General features: G+C 39.8%; 1 protein-coding gene across 8 annotated transcripts in view; it reads left to right on the top strand.

The window, feature by feature from the left end:
• The window catches only part of ATP8A2 (ATPase phospholipid transporting 8A2), a 320,016-nt gene that overhangs the window by 60,484 nt on the left and 239,029 nt on the right, over positions 1 to 20,503 (top strand). For 7 of the 8 annotated variants that reach the window (XM_069013203.1, XM_069013240.1, XM_069013228.1 and 4 more), the window contains 11 exons: positions 808 to 935; positions 1,940 to 2,051; positions 2,582 to 2,747; positions 5,048 to 5,175; positions 6,329 to 6,406; positions 8,476 to 8,564; positions 9,273 to 9,317; positions 10,635 to 10,710; positions 17,299 to 17,404; positions 18,736 to 18,818; positions 20,447 to 20,496. In XM_069013203.1, the coding sequence (XP_068869304.1) occupies positions 808 to 935; positions 1,940 to 2,051; positions 2,582 to 2,747; positions 5,048 to 5,175; positions 6,329 to 6,406; positions 8,476 to 8,564; positions 9,273 to 9,317; positions 10,635 to 10,710; positions 17,299 to 17,404; positions 18,736 to 18,818; positions 20,447 to 20,496 (1,061 nt within the window). The remainder of the gene's footprint in view (positions 1 to 807; positions 936 to 1,939; positions 2,052 to 2,581; positions 2,748 to 5,047; positions 5,176 to 6,328; positions 6,407 to 8,475; positions 8,565 to 9,272; positions 9,318 to 10,634; positions 10,711 to 17,298; positions 17,405 to 18,735; positions 18,819 to 20,446; positions 20,497 to 20,503) is intronic. The other variant, XM_069013247.1, reaches the window with a different exon arrangement.

A 20,503-nucleotide genomic window follows, 5' to 3' on the forward strand; every position in this document is an offset into this window, starting at 1 on the left:
TTTGTTTTTTAAAAACTACATTTGCTCCTTCTTTACTACATTTGTAGAAATGTGATTTACTGTTCCAGATCAGGCTACTAAGTCAGATGCTGAGCTCCTGTAAGATTTTATTTGCTTCAGGACATGCTTAAAATACAAAAATTCTGCCTTGCTCTGGCTTGCAGTGCTGCAGTCAAATTCTGGCAAAATAAACATTAAATGGATTCCTCTGTTTGTGGAAAGGCAGTGGGTGCTGTGCATGCACTCAAATGTGGAGTACCAGTACATTAGGATGCAGATGGATGACAGGCTGATCATTAACCTTGAGCAGGATCAGAGCATACTGGCTGCAGTGGCCCAAGAGAGACTGCACTTAAGAATGACTGTATTTAGCAGCCATAACACATCAGTGCACCTATACTTTGAGAAAAAAGCCAGGCCTGTTTACACTGCTTTTCTCCTACTTCCTCGTGCATGTGTCCAGCTTCATGTTTTGTGGAGGTTACTTTCCTCTTGGTGAAAGAAAGATCATGTAGATAATATAACTATCTATGTAGAGAGTTTCAGTCTTGTCAGTAGGTTCATATACGTCCATAATGAATCTTCCTTGAAGGAAAGAGGTATTAAATATCAAATAAACAAAGAAAAACCTCATAAAACCAAAACATAACAACAACAAAAAAAACCCCACCAAAGCAAAACAGGACCCTGACCTCCACAGATTTAATTACATTTGGTTTAGTAGATGTTAAAAGGAAGTACCATTTTCCTAGGTTGCCTTCTAATAACAGTTTTTGATAAGAATCTCCTTTGAATTGTTTTGTGCAGGGTCTGTCTCAAACTGCTGGTCTCCAGTCCAGGGAAGAATTGATGAAAGTATCTGGGAGGATAGAATGTGAAGGACCCAACCGCCATCTCTATGACTTCACTGGAAACTTGCGCTTAGATGGTCAAAGGTATTGACAACAAAGCCATGAGTTCATTTGATTAGGAAAAATGTTTCCTCTGTTCTTTTAGCCTATAACTCTAAGCACATGCAAGTTTTTTCTGGGGAAGAGGAGAGTAATAATTAATAATTATTAATCAGAACATCTGCCAGTATAAGATAACACAGTTCTATCTTCATATGGAGCCTTCTGCTTGTTACAGGAGTATTGATTTCTTTGTAATTAATGGTGATATTTTATTAAAAGGTACATCTAAAGTGAAGGACTCAGGGAAATGGTTGGGATTTTTAGGGCCTTCTTGTTACACAAGATACAGAGGAAATGGAAACCTTTCCCTTTCAACTAGAGCCAGAGGCTGCACTAAGGTCAGGTGTATAGAGAAAAGTGATCCCAGAACTTGGAGGCTTTGTCAGGGTGACGTTGATTTTTACAACTCTTGAAAGAAAAGTATGTAGTTTTAGTACTTAAATTCGCAGTTTGCGAAAGGTTGGTAGGAATATACATGTTTTATTTGGCCATGCCTCTTTTTCCTTCACAAAATGTATATTCCATGGGCAGCTCAGTGCAAGAATAGCAGATGATCACTTGCGTCCCACTTGAAAGTCACGTGGGTAATACAGGTTTTCTCAAACACTTGTGTACTGTATGTCATATAGTGTGCTTGAAATGGATGGTCTCTTTGCAAGTGTGATGCTTCTCTGTCCTTGATGTGAGAGAGAATGTACTAGCCAAAGTCAAGTGCAGAATAAGCTTATTTATGGCTGCCATGTAAGTTCTCAAGTTTTGGGTAACTGGATCAGCTTTGCCCTACTGTGCTTTAGCAGGAACTAAACTACAGAGGTTCCAGTGCTTTCTTCAGTTGTGTGGACAATCATTATATTGCTATTACATTCTTCTCCTCTTGTTGTTTGGGGTTGTTTTTATTATTAACTGGGGAGTAAGGCTGAGAGTAGAAATACTTTTTTAAAAATGTTACCAAGAACTGAAAGATACATGAACTTCTTGCTTTGCAGCCCAGTTCCTGTTGGTCCAGACCAGATCTTGCTGAGAGGTGCACAACTGAGAAACACTCAGTGGGTCTTGGGTATTGTTGTGTATACAGGACATGATACAAAACTCATGCAGGTAAAGGTTTTAAAGGGATTAAGGGCATGTTTTGATAGAAGTTGATCATCTTTCCTGTATTCTCATTGTCACTGACTTGATTTTATGGAATGGTTTGACTCATTATAGTTGCTTCAGCCCTGGAGGCCTTGAGGAATACAAGGGTCCATTGTACTTGTGTTTGCATGTGCACATGTGCAAACACTTAGTGAAGTGAAAGCAGTTCAATATGTAAAGAGAACTGACTTTCATTGCAGTTTATCTGGTAGCTGGATGACATTTAAAACTGAGGCTTGACAGCTGAGGACATAGTAATAATCATGGAGATAATTAGATTAATACTACAGTCCTGTATTGCCTTAATGTCAGGGAGTGCCTGGAGAGACCAGCAACATGTATATGTTGTTCACTGCTGCTGACCATCAGTGGGATGGACAGCAGATGCTCTAATGGACTCTGAAAGTAAAGACTGGGTTTACTTCAGCAGTTTTCTCTTGTATAAGCCATTGCCAGGTTCCTTCTTTGTTTTTTTCCCCCCCGATGCTGTCTAGAATTCAACCAAAGCACCTCTGAAGAGATCAAATGTGGAGAAAGTGACCAACATGCAGATCCTGGTTTTGTTCTGTATTCTCCTGGTAATGGCCCTTGTGAGTTCTGTAGGTGCCTTATTATGGAACAGAACACACGGCGAAGTCGTCTGGTACCTTGGCTCCAACAGTGAGTATGCAGGCACTGAGCCAGGGAGGTATCAGCCTGTAGGGCCAGCCAGGCTCTTCGCTTCACTGAATTAATGCATAAAATAAGAAATAGAAAACAAAAACCCCCACATCTTGCTAGGTTTTTGATGACCTAATATTTTCTTTTTTTTTTGAGAATGGGCTGACATAAGTGAACTTTCCAGTGAGGCTTCTGAAGGTTAGGTAAATATCACTGGGCTATCACCCAAGGAGCAGGACAGAAACAGAAGAGAGGGAAAAATTATTCTTGGTTATCTGGTGTTCACTTCTTTCATCTCTTTGGAGATACCATACACAATTTTTTTTCTCAGAGGAAGTCAGGTACTGCAGCCTTATGTGTGTCTGACTGTATTTGACTGCAGGATGGTATCAGTCTGATGCTGACTTCAATTTTATGTTGATATAGAGATGAAAAGGATTTCTCTAACTTTTTTTCAGTCAGAAATGCTGATCTACTCTTTTAGAGAAAACCAAAATGCTAAATGTTACAATTGTTATTTATTGGGTAAAGCTTCTGTCTTTTGCTTGTGATTTTGTTGTGAGAAAACTGATCTCTTAGCATGGTTATTTGAAGGGTTTTATTTGATTACATTCTTAGTCCTCAAATTTATTGGTTCTTTATCGAAGACGGGCATCAACAATGAAGTACTCCCCAGCAAACTTTTGAGGAGGTTACATTAGCTGTAAAATGTGATGTTAGAAGCATTTTGAGATGCAGATCTTAAAGCAATTATCACAAACTGCAAATGGCTTGTCTGCTGATCATGCAAAACAGATGGCAAGTGTATCCTCTGCAGTTTAAGAATTGTGGTTGTGGTAGTAATGAAAGAAAACCACATAGGAAGAGCATGGAAATGCCCCATATTTGATTCTAGGTTTTGGTAGTTGTAGTGTCTTCTAGTAGCAGTGTCAGCAATGTTCAGAATTTATTGCCTGCTCTCTCCCTTGTTTTTTAAATGAGTAAGTTTAAATTTGTGCCTTACAATGACAGAAGTAATACTGGAAAAGATGAATGGATTGAACTCTTGAACTTGCAGTATAAAACAGGTGCAACTTGCAATAGACTAGGATGACATAATAGTCTGTATAGATGCCTTTTTGTAAATTTAATGGACAGTTTCTATAGCTTCTGTAACTACCACACACAGGAAAGACACTTTTTCAGGTTAGGCAGGTAGATGTTAAGTTTTGGTTAAATGTGTCATCTCTGTAAAAATTGTATTGCAAAATGTTCCAATACCAAGCATGCGTCTGCATTCTGCAAACTTATCAAAGATACGGAATTAGGGTGTGCTCTCACTTGGAGGTGCCTTTGTCTAAACTTTGATCTTCATTAGGCTTCAGCAATTTTCTCTGGATTCTGTCTTCTCCTAGTTTGCTTCCCTGACTTCTAATTACCTTCTGATGCTGAAAGCCCTTAGCTGTGGACTCTGACCCTGTTGTGCTGGCTGTTCTGTGTGCTGACTGAAGTGCCTCTTTAAGTTTCTAGGGAAATGAAGAGCATACAAATATGGATACTTTGATTATAAAGAGAGGCTGTGGGCAGCACCATGAACAGGAGCCTTCATCCTGTGTCTCTGCTGAGCCTTGTACATTCCTGCTGGCTGTCTATAAATGCTTCCCCTTCCCTTTAGGACCATTTGCGATGGCAGACTTGGGCAAGTTGTGCAATGCTGTCGCTGTTAATAACAGCTTCTTTGCTTAAGCAGGGTGCCTTAGTTCATATACTAGGCAACTGTTTAACAGTCAACTTGTTCTCATAGATTTCTTCAGTATGGGTGAAGTCTCAATTCTGACAGTGATATCAGATTTTAGAACTAATTTTTGTGTTTTGTGTTTATTTTTTGTTTCCTAACTCCACTGAGACAAGTAGGCACTTTCTGAAAGATGGTTATATTACTAGTGACATTGGTGGCTCTTAATTGGGCAGTTGACATGTCAGATAAATGTCTAAATTGGGTTATAGTGGGGAATATTGTACTTCTCACCATCTGTCTAGCAAAAATTGTTCAGAAAGAGTTCAGTTCTTCAGTATATAGCCTCAGCAACCTTGCTCTTCTTTACCTGGTATAAAATGCTGTGTATTTAGGCATGTGTTCTGTGGGTGTTTTATCTATCTTCTATTGAAATCAATATTAAAATTGCCCTTACACTAGGCATCAACACACTAGCTGATTATTTTAGCATTGCTAAATCTGCTCAGGCGAACTGCATAAAGATGATTGCCTCTATACCACTCTGACTTGTGTCTGCTGATGTCCTGTGTCTTTTGGTCCACAGAAATGCTGTCTGTCAACTTTGGATACAATCTGCTGACGTTTATAATCCTGTACAACAACCTTATTCCAATCAGCCTTCTGGTGACATTGGAAGTTGTCAAGTTTACTCAGGCTCTTTTTATAAATTGGGTAAGTAGCAAGAATGAATGTATCTCAGTTCTGGATGTTGACATTTAAAATAAAAACCCACTTAACATCTTTGAAAGATTTTCTAATTACTTTTCTGATGCAACTTCTGGGAAACTCAGAGGGTTTGTTCTATATCAGTTCTGTGTTTCACAGGAAATTAAAAGATCTAGTCACGGGAAGGTCCCCTGTGCAAATGATGACTTGTATTTTAGGCCTTTAGGATGAGAAGGAAGTCTCAGCTCTTGGTTGAAGGAGATCTCTCTGCTGACTCACGTTCAGTAATTATCTTTTGAAAACTCTTCAGTATCTTACAGCTTCTCTCAGACACAGCAGAGGGAAAGACTAGACTTGTTTGAAGGTGTGGAGTTTGGTTTAGGGTTTTTTTTTTCATTTTTAATCCCGAGGCTGTGGCCTTAAGGTCACCTCTGGTATGGACCGTAATGTTTTTGTAAGGAGATAAGTTGGCGCTGCCTCACGCAAGCGAACAGTAATCCCTCTGTTCAGGGAAGCTTTGACTTCAAAATGTCTGTCTCAAGTTGTGGGCCAAAAATACTGTAGTGATGGCTCTCAAGCTGGACAAAACCAAGAGGAATACCTTTTGTTGGTATGTGTTAATCCTTGGACTTTGACTAATGTAGTAGGTTCCTATAAAATACATGTAAGTGAAGTTTAAAAAGTCTGTTCCCTGAGCTGCTTATAATGTACTAGATATGCATATCTGAGAAGTTGCTTTGGTTTGTGTGGCAGCTGTTTCTTTTACTCTCACAATAAAATGCAGTAACAGAAAGAGTTTATTTTGTGGAGCCACTAAAACTCTCTCTCCAGTCATCAATGTGGCTAGAACAACTGATCGTTGTAACTGAATACCTATGATTAGCATGGCTGATGCATGAACTTCTTTCTACTGTACAAAGTTTGTTTTTTTACTGTTGTACCTTTAGTTTATTAACTACCTGTAGTTGAATCTGGCTTTTCTTATGTCCATGTAGTAAAGGAGGCATCCATATCCATCTTGGGATGTTTGTCTCAAGCATTCAGAATGCCCACTCATAGCATTAAGACAGTTAAGCCAAGCTGGAGCTGACTAAAAGAAAAACAGAGACTTTAGTGCTTAATTTGCATAACATAAGTCTTAATTTTGCTCTCATTTCAGGACATAGATATGTATTACCCTGAAACAGATACACCTGCAATGGCCAGAACCTCAAACCTTAATGAGGAACTTGGGCAGGTAAAACAATGTTTTCTTAAGTGTCACGATTGTGATATATTTTGTCGAGAGAAGGTGTGAGAGCAAGATGTACAAATCTGCTTTATTCTGTTGCTGTGTGTTACTTGGGTTAATGGGACATTGTTATTTTCTCTAGTCTGAGTCTTACAAGTGAAATAATGAGATATCACAGGATTAATTGTAATGTCATATAGGCAGTTTTATGTTTGGGAATTGAAACTATTTCGTATGTTCACTCTAAACTTCATTCTCAAAGGTATTGGAGAGATGCTTTGTGGTTTTGGCTGTCTGTACCAGAACAGAACGTACAGGGCTAAGCTTGGCTGAAGAGCAGGCCAACAGCCTAGACTGTGTTATTGGTTCTTGATGTTTCTGACTACTTCACAGGAGATGCCAGTCAAAAAAATGCAGTTGTATTCCTGATTTAGATGGTGTGTTCCTTCAAGCATTTCTATTTTCCTTTCAGATAAAGATAACTGTATATTAACTTCTAGTTGTTGTAGATTTCTTTATTCTGTAAATAACATTTCTTCAGACTGGAAGGGCTTCCCAAAACAAGCTTACTGGAAAATAGGACTTTGCTATTGGAATTTTGTAGCACCATTGAGAAATGCTAGCTTTTTTCCTTGACCATCAAGGTGTTATAGGTCTGTAAAGGAAATATGTGAACTTCATAACTTGTGTGAATTTAGTATTAGAGACAACATTTATGTATTTAAAAGACATAATAATGTGCTGCTCAGTAGGGGTGTAGTCAATATTCTTGCTGCTTAATCTGATTGACATTTTTCTTACAATTGCTAAAATTTGATTTGTATTTAAATCGCTTTGATGTGACGTTATCAACCTCTAAATTATGGCGTTATTTGTGCCTGAAGTAAAGTATGTGTGGCATAATGTATGTTGGTAGCCCATATGTTATCTTCAGGAATGGCTTACAAGTGATTCTGTGTAACTAGACTGAATTTTTTGATTCATTAATTGAATTACATGTTCACAGGTGCCCTTGATATTTTTGTTTTATGGTGAAATTATTAATGACTTAAAATTCCTCAGAAGTTTGGGTACTCACTTTGTCTTCTGGCTTGCAAAGACTCCCTTTCCAATGCTGTATTCAGTAGCAGTGTAGTGCACAGCTAAAGGATCACCTTACAAATAGTGTCATGCACTGTCTTGAACTGAATGGCAATTATTGAGGAAAAGCTTCTTCTAACTCTAGTTACCTGTCACCCCAGGACATCAAAGTTGTTTGGTCTTTAAGTTGTCTCACTCTTTCATGTTATTACCATCCCTTCTTACGTGTTACCTGTTGAAAGTCTTACCTGGTGCAGAGGTACAGCTGTGGTATTATTAACTTGCAATTAGTTTTGGTCTGTTGTGGCCCATTGAAGGTGGGAATTGTGAATCTGCTAATGCTCAAGAGGTCATGTTGCTTTGTTGGGGTTGCCTCCTACATCTACCTTAAAGTCACTGTTTCCATTAAGGGATTATTAGTTTGGGCAGTGCTGACTGTGGCAGTGTGTTGTGTGCTTCAGGACTGCTCATGACTGGACATCAGAAAAAGCAGCTTTTGTTTGCCTGCAGAATACCAGTTGGACTTACTGTAGCATATTCCATTCTCATAGCGAGGGGAAAAAAGCCCCAAACATTTCTGGTGATCTTTGAAACACTGAATATCTTCAGTGTGTAAAAATCCAATGATCCTTCAACAATCCTGAGTCTTTGTTTTCATTTCATTTCATGAATCTTGCTCTTTGAGATAGGTACAGTTGAAAGATTTGATAAATGTCCAAGTAGCACAACCAAATACATCTGTGGTGACCACACTAGAGCCTTGGCAATTAATATCTACTATTTGAGCCCTTCCACATTTAGAGATAAAGAAGTAATGCAATTAAATAATTTGCCTGATTATTTTTCAGTAGATTTGGTAGACAAATCAAGCTGTAATAAGCCTGCATTGGCCAATATTGTGACATTTGAGCAATATGTCTCTGAGAATCTTCCTATTTTCTACTTTGAGCTTGTTACTATGCAAGTAAAAATCAGACTTTTTTTTCCCCTTCCAGGTAAAATACCTGTTTTCTGATAAAACAGGTACTCTAACATGCAATATCATGAACTTTAAGAAATGCAGTATTGCTGGAGTGACATATGGGTACGTATGACTTTTTAAAAAGCTCTGTAACTTAATGTGTGCTTACTACTGGTACAAAATTTTATACTGGAAAAGGTTTAGAACATTCTGTTCTTCAGTTTATATTCTAGCATATTTTGTGGTCTTAATTAATAGCTTTCATTTTCCTGTCCTGCAGCACAAATTATGAAAGTCAAACCTGGAGAGTACTTCATATGAAGCAAAGAAACTTACTTCCTAACTAACGTGATCATGACTTAAACAAAACCAGAGGTGCTAAATAAGCTCTGGCTTTTCAAGAGGGAAGAAGTTGCAGCCCAAGGGTAGCAATTATCAGTCATATTTCTGAGACTTGAGAAGAACCAGAATTTTTTTAGAACAGTGTAGTTGTAATTATAGAGTTTAACGTTCTTTGTACAAGAGGGATACCTGCTTACTGGTTTTATTCTGTTCTGTCAAAAGGATCCCTTTGAGTCATCTAAATCTTTGTATTTGCTTCATTTTAAATGGGTAGTCTTCAGATCTCAGTGCAAGTTAACCTTTGAATTTCATGGTAGCTAAATTAGATATCTCAAAAGGCAGAAAACTTGATTCAAATGTATGAACAGCTGAACCCGTGGTTCCAGCATATGTTTTTGTGTGATGACTCATTGATCTTCGCCTTCCACCTATTTTTTTCGGTTACTAAAGTGGAATAAATGTTCTTTTTTTCCTTTTTCTACTCCTCAGTCACTTTCCTGAGTTGGAAAGAGAACGTTCATCAGAAGACTTCAGGTAAATATATTCCAAGATGTTTGTGTTCTGTATAGCAGAGCGGGTACAATCTATATATAAGACCACTTTCCAATTTGGGACTGGAAGAAGCCCAAGGCAGGAATCTGTTTGAGTAAAATGGTCTTCCAGTGGAAGCCTAATGCAGAGCTGGTGGGTGGTGATGGATCCACTCTTCTGCATAGAGAGCTGGTATGTGAACGGGGTGAGGAATAGGCAGTGGCTGGGGTGGCTGGGATGCTAATGCAGTGCTTATTTATAATTGCAGACAGTCAAGTTAAAAGCTAAAAGTAACCTACTTTACAGGAACCTTAGAGACTGAAGCTAGAGCCTGAATGTTGCTCTTTGCAATCACTAAGTTCAGGCCTGATAATGAGAAGAAAAGGGACTTCTTTATTAAAATGCTATGTTTTAGTAATTAAGCTGGGAGAGAGCTTGATATGTAGGTCTATCATGTCCAGAGAATCCCACTCCTTTTTATTGAGAACTTTAATCAGTAGAGGTGACGGGTCTGTCCCATTCCACAGAAATGAGTGAAGACCCAGAGGTGTTATGCAGGTGTCAGTGAAGCATATTGAGGTTATTGGGAAGGAGGGGAAGAGCCAGGGAGGGCTGGCATGGATTTGAATGGGAAATACAGGCAAGAAGTGAGTTCCTACCCAAGAAACAGGTAAACACTGAATGCTGTTAGAAAAGCACCTGGTGGTGAGCTAAGCTAGGCTTCTCCACTGGTCCAGCTCATTTTTATGATCATCTTTTAGGAAGGTGATAAAATTACATGTTTCTTTTTTGTTGAGATGTAATTTCTATGGATCCCTCTTTTCTTCCAAGATATTGCTGTTTCCTTCATTGCTGTATTTTCTTTGCTTGCATCTTTCTTTCCTAGTCAGTTCTGTGAAAGTTTCTTATGGGTACTTATGTGGAGTACTCAGACTTAAAATCCTTCAGGGGTCAGCTTGAAGCAGAACACTGTGACTAGGGAGGGAACTTAGGGATATTGAACTTTGATCTATTTTATAAGTAAGCCTGCCTGAAATCTATGTATCTTAAATATGCTTAAAAACTGCTGTTGCTACATCTGTGCCAGGAGGTGCATTGACACGTGAATCTTCTGAAACACATGTCAACCATAACCGTTTTGGGTTTTTTGCTGGTGCTCATTTTCAGCACTTTCTGCATTACTCATATGATCTTTTCTCAATGCTTTCAAGGACACTGGAGTCTTACTTTGCTTTTTAAATTTGCTTCCCAAGAAAAGAGATGAAGTACTAAGATTGGCAATGTTGCCACTTGTTTGAATATGCTTGTTTTGCTCTGCAGCCAGCTACCTCCTTCCACCAGTGAGTCGTGTGAATTTGATGACCCAAGACTGCTGCAAAACATTGAAAACGATCATGTAAGTCTGCTCTTTGAATATCACGCCTCTTAAATGCCCTATTCTAGGCTTGTCTGGAATTGAATGCTGAACAAATCTATTTGTGTGATTAAGTCTGCTCTGTGAGTGTGTCATGCAAGCACAGAGGGGGCAAATTGGAATCAAAATAGCTGCCTCCAACGCCTTTCTGCCCACTTGTCTTACAATTGAATTAAAGAAGCAATGGCATTGATATGGATACCAGCTACCTATAAGGCAGGTTCATGCTGTTGTATATGGAAGATAATGCTTTGTAACAAGTTATGATAGAAATTATAATTCTTTAAAAGAAAAACTACATGGAGTGTTCAAACATCTACACCATTTTTAATCATAATCTATAGCATTACAAGGTAATTCTGGAATGAGCCTTGTTTTAAGTATTGCAAGTGTTTGGAATTCTAGTTATGTAAAGGATGCAAGAGATGGGAATTAATTGCATATTCAAGCTTAGCATGAGCCTTAATGATTAGTAATCTTAGCCTAGCTGTTGAGTCCTAAAGGGACCTAGTCTTTACAGTGTCAGTTCATTGTTTATTTGGGAATCATGCAGCTATGAAGTGTCTGACCGGACACAAGACAACTAATTCACTTGCCAAAAAGCATGACCCTTGTTCTTTGCAGGCTGTCTCACAGTATGGGGTCTGAGCAGTGGCAAGCATAAACTCAAGCAGCTGATTGCTCTCCTTAGACAGTATAGCTTCTGTAACTGGGCTGGTTAAGTTTTGTATGAGCATCTAAAATATAGTTGCAATATACTGTTTGTGTGCAGGAAAGCTTTTCTTTCTGTTCTGCTCTGCAGTACTTACGAACTTGAAACACAGCATGGTGTGAATGCCAGAAGGGAATAATTACTTGGTGTGGCACTATGTGTTCCTCAGGGTGATGGAGCCTAAAGATGGCTCCTGTGCTCTAACCTCCAGCAAGGTTACCCTCTCAGAACAGTGCCCTGGTTTCCTATGTGGCTTTTGTAATCATGTACACTGGAAGGATTTCCACTGGACATGACTTGCAGCCAAGATTCATGTATTGTCCTGTTCCTTTGTGTCCTGTTTGTTCATTTATGGCTACAATTATGGCTTATGGTAGTTGCTGACTCCAGGTATTCATTCTGGTTTAGGTGTGGGCTCTAGGTAGAATGTGTTTGAGCTCTTTCTGGCTGCTGCTTTAGAGATGCATACAGAAAAATGCTTTGATATATTTTAATAGACTCAGCAGAAGGAATGCATCTCAAATGAGCTGTGAGATGGAATTTCTCACCTAGCCTTGAGATGGCCCCTTATTTTTGGGCTACCTAATTATTTGATCTTCTCTGGGTAGTTTCTGCTTTGGGGTATAGATGAAATACATGCTGTTGTGGCAGGCAAATAAGGGATTTTGGTAGCTTCCTTAAGTGTCATTTAGTCTAGACAGCTCAGAATTCTTTTGCTGGTCACTTAGACAAATACTGATGTCATTGCACAGCTGACTATTGGGCATATTGTGTGAACTCGGCCCTCAGACAATCCATGGGGACACTTCTGGCTAATGAGAAATACCTTGTGTAAGCCAAAGATAGTTTTCAGAGCCTGACTGTACTGGAGGAATGGGTGCCACCCTCTGGCAAGTGGTGATTCAGCACAACACATGGGAATGCGAGAACTACACGTAACAGTTTGCTTAGCATGTTCAGGTGTATTTGTCAGTCTGTGGGTGAGAGGAGGGCTAAATTCCAGGATAGTGGTAGAGGGAAGGGTCTTTCCAGTTTTTTTTTGCATTAGGTCAGCTGTTCAGATGCATAAACTGCTTCTTTCTATCTAAAAATCTGTATTATCTTAATTTTTACAGCTGATAGATAGCTGCAGATGCCACTTGCAGATGTCTGTCGATTTCTACTCATTTAGTGAACTGAGGTGAAAAAACGGAAATGTTCTAGCACAAGCTGCCTAGTAGAGTTAGATGGTACTGTACTTGGGCAATTAATTCTCTCTAAACATTTGCCCTTTTGCAGCTGAAGCTGTAAATGTGATCTCTTCCAAACTCTCATTAAGTGCTCATTGCTCTGGTCTTGAAGATTTTAATCTTTTTTTCACTTCAGTCACAAGTGTTAGTTTAGAACTGTCTCAGTGCCAAGTAATTTTCTTTCCAGGTTGAAAATAAAAAATTATGTACTTGTACTCATGAGACTGTCTTCCATCTGCTAGGAAGATTTTTAGCATCCTGCATCACCTCTAAATTTCATAGCTCTTCTGGGCCGCTGGTGTGTAAGGGCTGACTGATAGCCAAGTCCACTTTTGAGCAGCAGTTACTGAATTACTGCCCTGTAGGAAATGTTCCAGGGAAAAATAACTTGTCTTGAAAACATGTGGAGGTTTCTCTTGACTGCTCTGGTATTTTAATGTGGAAAAAGTACATAGGTTTGTCTGCCTGTGCTTTTTCTTTGTATCAGCTTCTGTTGGATGAACTGTGTGGCTGACCAGGTGTGTATGATGCTGTCTTGTTTCTACAGAGAAAATGGCATAAACTCTTAGTCTAATAAGAAAAGATCAGGTTTTTTCTAAGACTAGAAGGAATGTTTGGTTAATGTGCTAGACGGTCTTTATCTTGGTGCTTGCTGGTTGCATATGTGCTGTGAATGAACTCAGCATGGCGATGCAAGCCTGTTTGATGTGGGGTTATGTTTTACACTGATGATAGGAGAGCAGGGAAGGAGGTCAAGAAGTGAAGAAACTAACAGTCTTTGTTCTCATCCTAGACTTCTCTATCTCCCAGGATTCTCCCTGAACTTCATCTGTGAATTTCCATTTGCATATGAACTTTCTTCTGTGGCCACCAAATTATCTCTTGGCCAAGAAGCGGCAAACATATATATAGATATAGCTGCAGATGCATGAATGGGTTCAGTGAGCATGTGTGATGAGAACTTTAGCAGCTGACCAGGCAGAACAGATGACTGTTGTGCTCACATTGAGACTTTACCACACTGAAAGTGTTTGTTTAGACCTCACCAACATGTCTGCTTATTGTTGTGTAGTGTGTGGGAACTGAGGCTATTATCCCATCAAGCTTTGTTGAAATGACAGCTATCATCAGCTGATTCTCAATTCCATAGGAAAGCAGCTAATACCATGGCTAACTGGGATGAAATACTGGGATTTGAAATACAGGAGGGGGAAAAAACACGTTCAGGTGATGAAAAGCTATGAGAGGCTCTGGTTCAGATTGCTGCAAAACTGTCCAAACCTATAATTTTATAGCTCACAATTAAATTGTTAGAGCTTGGTGAGATACATTTTTTTCTCATCTGCTTTTGTTCTTACTGCGCGTGGGACTTCGGTACTTTTGTTAAAGTACAAGGCAGTATCTTTAATTATAGGCCATATCTCACTGGTTTTGGACAAGATAAACTTGCATTTACTCTCTTGATATTCAAAAGCTGGTTAATGTCTTCTTTCAGTCTGTGCCTGAAATATCTTGGTCTCCTCCAGTCCTGCCAGCTTCACTGTTCTGGAGGTGACCAACATGGCTGGATCCTCGCACTGCTCTCCAGATACTTTAGTGAACTAAATGGTAGGAAGTTCATATCTTTTTAAGATGGTGAGTCGTTATTCTCCTTGGTTATGAAGTACATAAGCATTTTCAGTTTCCCTTGGCAGAATGTGCCACTTACATGCAAAGCAGTAAGCTCCCAGGTTGTTAGACTGTGCTTTAATATCCCACTGGCCGTTTCTAGGCTATTTGGTCAAAAAACCGTCAGTCCTGCTCACATGGAAATGTTGTGAATGGAGGCACTGATCTGATACTGCTACAAGTAAAACGAAAGATGAAAGATGTCTTTAACTTCACATGCAACTTCCTTGTAATTTTATCGGACTCTTTAACAGTTGAGAAAAATAGTTTGTCTTCAGTGAGGAGTCCAGATAAAGACTTGTGTGACTCGTGCAGATGTGAATCTCTGCACAGTGCAGTTTGCTCCCCAGAAGACTGAGTCTTGTCACAGTGGTTTTTTCCTCTAAATAAGGGAGCCATGACGAGATGAAAACTTGGGATACAGCTTCTTGACCAGTAGTCTGCTTGATAATGGATAGTGGTGTACCTACTAGATAGCTAAACTTTGCTTTCACCGAGGATAGTACTTTGTAGATAACAATCCATAAACTGCTTCCAGAAGTAGCAGACCGTTGCAATGTGTATGTGGTTCTCAGCTGATAGGGGCAGCAAAGAAAATAATTCAGCCAGTGGAGTATATTGCTTGTGTAGATGTTTGTACACTATTTTTTTCATGGATCTTTGGGCAAAAAACCCAGAGGAAGAAGCAATGGCTTTCACCCAGAGTTGTTGGCAGGGGAAGAAAAATGAGTGAGGAAGGCACTTAAAATGAGAACTACCTGTGGACTGATAAATAAGAGACTAAAATATGGAAACTTTGTTCCAACTACAGAGAATTAAAAAATGGGGTGGGAAGAAATAAGGCTGACCTTAACATATGAACAGGCAAGAAATGTCTCACAGAGACCATCAGTAAGAATTTGACTACTGAGATGTCAGAGAGTTGATAGAGGAAAATAAGTAATAAAGCAGAATCAGTTAACCTGTGGGACTTCTGTCCTATGCTGGGATTCAGCTCAGCATATTGGAAGGGATATGTTGCCATAGAAGCCATTAACAGATTTTCTGTTCATAGGTCCAAAGTAGGAATTTGAATGCTCTACCCTGATTCATGCCTGTGCAACAAATATTGTCAGTGCTGGAACACTATAGAAAGGAAACAAATGACAGCTGTGTGGAGGAGCTGTTGTGATAAGCTGGTTGCAACAGAATTGGAAGATTGCCCTGTAATACATTGTGAGCTGTGAAAATACCAAGACAGCAGCAAATTATGTTGCTGGCTTGAAAACATAAATACATACACAGGAAGGATTAAAATCCATGTCATTGCTGGAGACAGGTTGTTTCCAGCTGATAGAACACATACTATGAAAGCTTGTTAAGGGGCTAGGTGATAAAAGTGTGAGAAGGACATCAAAGGTCTGCAGCAACAGATGCCGAAATGAGAATCTGGCAGGCTGTGCCTTTGGACATGGAGATAAAACTTTCATTACTTTCACTGGAAATAATGGAACAGCAGTAACCACTTGACTGTAATTTGCTATGGACTTAGTCAGATCGTAGTGTGTAAATATATGTTCATTTTCCCGAGCACAGCTTCTGTACCCCAGCATGTCAAAAGCTACAGCTGTTGTTATTTTAGTGATATGTGACCATACAATTTGGAAATTTCAGTATGCAATGGTAAAGGTCCTGTGTGAAACAGTTACATTGAAAATATTCATGAAAAAGTACATGAAGTAAAACAAGAATATAGGTCTTGGATCTTCAGTCTTTTTATTACTCTACTTTCTGATATCCTTACTTTGTTTACACACATTGAAACAATGTTTGCCAGCTGACATGGTTTTGTGGCTTTCATAATAATTTACTTCCTACTAATTAAACCTTCATATTGCCAGTGCATATGCTATGCTAATGAAAACTTTGGAAACTAGATGGTATTTTTATATGCAGAAATTCTTTGAGAGTTTGCAAAGTCAAGTAGGGCTTTCTGCAAAGGTAGAACTGCTAAGTTCATGTCTGAGTCACTGAGCAAATGGCTGCTGTGATCCAAGACAGTGATGCTACCACCTGTGGATGTTATGGATATAGCAGAGTTGGTGAAGGAGAGCCATGTGTTCACTTCAGCTGTTTCAGCCAAGCGTCTTAAAGATCTGTGAGAATTGTGGATGAAGTTAGTAGGCCAGGTTGTGAGCTGGGCATCTGAGTGCTCTTCCTGACTGCTGTGAGAGTATAAATCCTGTGCCAGAGGCAGGGATGGAAAGGAGGGAAGAATGGGATAAGGGACTTAATTTCACATCACTAAAGGTTGCAGTTGCCAGGGTTGGCTGATCAGAGGCCTGTGATTTAAGTGCCAGAGCATCTTTGCTGAGTTGCAGACATGGTGTCTGTTTAAGCACTTTGAAACAGTGGTTTATGTTGCATGTTCTCATGATGCTGAATGTGTAGGGACCATGGATTAATTTTATGCTTGGCTGGGTTCTGTATTCCTCTGGAAGGACACATGATGTTGCCTTCTACTGGCTGTTCAGCTGCTCTCAGCTCTGGATGTTCATCACTAAGGGTGCACTTGCAGCAAGTTTAATTCTGGTGTGGTTGCTGTCAATCTATTGGAAGTTGGCATTAGTAGTATTTCCCATTGCTAGATTGTCATAATCTTGTGGCAGTTGTCTTTGCCTATATGAAGCTTGGGGTGCTAAAGAAGTAATACTTTTATGTTCGTGGGGTGGGGGAATACTCTGGCTTCTCAGCTCTCTGCAAGTTAAATGAGGTCGTTATCATTAGCTCTCTAGTTCATCAGTGCTGGCCCTGAACTGTGCTGTCTTGATGTTCTGAGGTCAAAACAACTGCTATAAATAGAGAACAGAATATGTCTTGGGTTTTTTTTTGTCTGTGGCATATAAGATTGTCTCAGTTTAGTGAACAGGTTCCTCAGTCTGTATGTAATGCTAAACCTCACTCTCCTGGCGTCCTGTCTAGCCCACAGCTGTGCATATACAGGAGTTCCTCACACTGCTGGCCGTGTGTCATACTGTTGTTCCTGAGAGACAAGGAAATACAATAATCTACCAGGCTTCCTCTCCAGGTTGGTTTTTGCTTTCTTTTTTGGGAGGGAAAGGAATGAGTTGAAGGAGTAGAGGGAGATGGAAGGAAGGTCCATAAACTTCTAGGTAATTTCAAAGGTCATTGATTTTTAAAGCAAAATGTCCCCCATGATGCTAGCAGTAGATCTGGCATCTTCTGTAATCAGTACACACTGCTTTTGAATGCTTCCTACAAAACCATGTAGTCCACGATGTTTCTTTAGAGATAGGCTGGGCTTAGGATCCCTTCTGCTCTCAAGAGACCTTCTACTCTTTCTGCAGGGTGAAAGTAAAAGACTTTGAGTGCGTAGGAAGTAATGATTTGTTTCTGCATGAGCTGTTACTTTATTGGCATGACTAAAAACTGTCTTTCTTGATCTACTATCTGCTTAGAGCAAGATAGGAAGCTATCCAGTGCTGATACCTGGCACAATACAACCAAAACTTTCAGAATCTTGGCCGTATTCAGGTCTGCACGTCACTGGTTTTTACTCCTTTCAGTTAGCCCAGAGGTATTAACGGAGCTAGGCGGGGCCAGATTGGGGAACATTGCTCTCCACTGAGTTCATTTGTTAGTGAAGATAGTTCTAGAATTGCTGTAGTGGTGTATTGAGTGATGAAGCAGCATCATTTCTGTTTTATGTCTTAATAGAGTGTCTGAAAAGTAGGTCGAAGAGCTCATGTAAGGAAGTTCTGGTCAGAGTGATGAACCGTGAGGAGATCAAGGGAGCTGTAGAGACATGAGGGTTGCTTGAATTAGGCACTAAATCCACCTGTATGGCAGTTGTGCTTGATGACACTTGCTCCTTAAGGAGGCTCCGTAATTATCTACGGGAGGTACAGGTGTTGGCTTTGATTGCAGCTCTGTTATTTGAGCTCTTAATAACACTGCCCAGTTCAGTCTCCAGAAAAAAATGCTATATTTCTGTAGTACCTGAACTTAGTGCCTTCACAGCAGAAAATGGATTAAATGCATATTGTGGGAAGTTAGAGTAACAGAGCTTTGATCTTGCTTTCAGAACAGGTATTTTTTCCCTTGTGGAAAAGTATGGCACCTCCACAAGAAAAGAGTTCAATGCTTCAGTAGTTACAGGGTATTTTATACAGATTGAATACCAGGTTTGTGTAGTTGATATTGCATGGCCTTTGTAGGACTAAAATGTTGAATGTTTTTTGTGGAAGAGTGCGCAGAGCTACTCTGGCATCCCTATGGATGGGAGTATATGGGAAAGGGGATGCTGTTTTGGCAATCTGCCATATTTAAGTATGGGTTTTGGAGGCCTCTTTTACATACCAGGTTAAATTCAAGCTGTTTGTTTGTTTGTTTTGGCAGATGAAGGAGCATTAGTAAAAGGAGCAAAAAAACTTGGTTATGTCTTCACAGGACGGACTCCCCATTCTGTTATCATTGATGCGGTAAGCGGTGGAGGTGCATGGCACAGGCTGCCAAGCTCATGCAGAGCATAAAGGTGTCCTCCCTGGTCCTGTGAGGGCCCTTTTCCAGGGCCTTCAGGATCCTACATGCAAAGGGCTTATGCACACTGAGAAAAGTTGTCTTAATCTATTTGAAGATGCCAAGTCCTCTGCCTCTGTGTGGCATGGGAAGTTGCAAGCTTACTTGGGAAATGACAGCAGTTGTGCCTGAAAAATAGTTCCCTTGTCTAGGAAGCACAGATGGGAACACTCACATTAGAAGGAAGTTCATGTGTCTGGGAGGTTTTATGACTATTATATTTAATGCCTGCTGTTCTCATAAATGTTCCATTTCTTCTGAGTAAGATCTTCAGTAGAAGATGTATCTGCTTGACAAGTTGTGTATGCAGGGGTGCGGGGTTAATGGATTGCAGTTGACACAGGCAGCCTCAAACTCGTGGGACCACATTCAGACTAAAGTTGCAGTCTAAGCTAAAGTGGCTCCAGATTTACACAGATGCAGCTAGCAGGGTGCTTATTAAGAATAATGAAAGTCTTTTTGTCCTTCCTGTCAGGTATGTCCCCTCTCAGATTTCTTGGTGCACTGCCAAGCTAAGCACTTGAAACATTTCTTCTAGGACTTGTCACAAACTTTTTACAATTTCTCAAACTTCTTCTTAGTTGAAGGGGAAGAGCTTAGGATGAACAGTGTCATCTAGAGCCACCTAAACGCTTCCCCCCTCTGCAGGAACAGCCAGGCCTACCTGGCCTAGTTGTATACTCATAATATGAAGCTGGGGCATTGTTAATCTGTAGCCAGCAATAAAAGCTGTCACTTTCAGAGATTCCTGTCTCTCCTTACTGCCTACATCAGTGGCAGCACATGTAAAATGGTTTGCAGATGCTTTTTAATCTTGGGGAAGTTGATACATGCCCTGGACGTGTATACTGCATGTGTATAGATTCTACATTTTGCAGCACTTTCTTTAACTGCATGCTACAAATATCACTGGAATTCTAAGACTGGTCAAATTCCTACTGCTCCTTTTGTATATTATACAACAGGAATGGTAGGTGTTTTAAAATCTTTCTCCTTCTTCAGGTTGTTCCTGCTCAGCCCCCACAGAGAGTTGTTGGTGATAACAGGAATTTCTCCTCAGTTAATCTTTCTTTTTTTGCAATGAAAAATATAATTAATATTATTGTGAATTCACATAAAATAAATACTAAGTGAGGTCAGTCAAAGGTTATTGTAATGCCTGGAGGGCATGCTTATTTTAACTTGGAAAAATGCCTACAGCCTGTAATATGTCTCTTAGTTGATGGCTGTTGAGAGCTAAACATGCAGCTTAGCTTTCAGAGCATGCCTAATCAAAAAGGATAAGATACTAACTCTTTGTAATGATGTAGCAGTAGCAAATGAAGGATGCCACAGGGATACAGGATGTTGAATTAAGTTCATTAAATAGGGCTCTGCATCCTCTAACCAGTGGAGGGAGCCATTCCCACATTTATTTACCCTGGGATGTGTGACAGATGCCTGCCTGATCAGCTCGCATGTTTGCACGTATAAGAATATAATGCAGATTGTACTTACAATAGTACCCGATTTCTTTTGTTTTCTTTTGTAGCTGGGGAAAGAGAAAACCTTTGAAATTCTTAATGTGCTGGAGTTTTCCAGGTAAGTT

This window comes from Aphelocoma coerulescens, chromosome 1 (genome assembly GCF_041296385.1).
Source record: "Aphelocoma coerulescens isolate FSJ_1873_10779 chromosome 1, UR_Acoe_1.0, whole genome shotgun sequence".
NCBI classification, from domain to species: domain Eukaryota; kingdom Metazoa; phylum Chordata; class Aves; order Passeriformes; family Corvidae; genus Aphelocoma; species Aphelocoma coerulescens.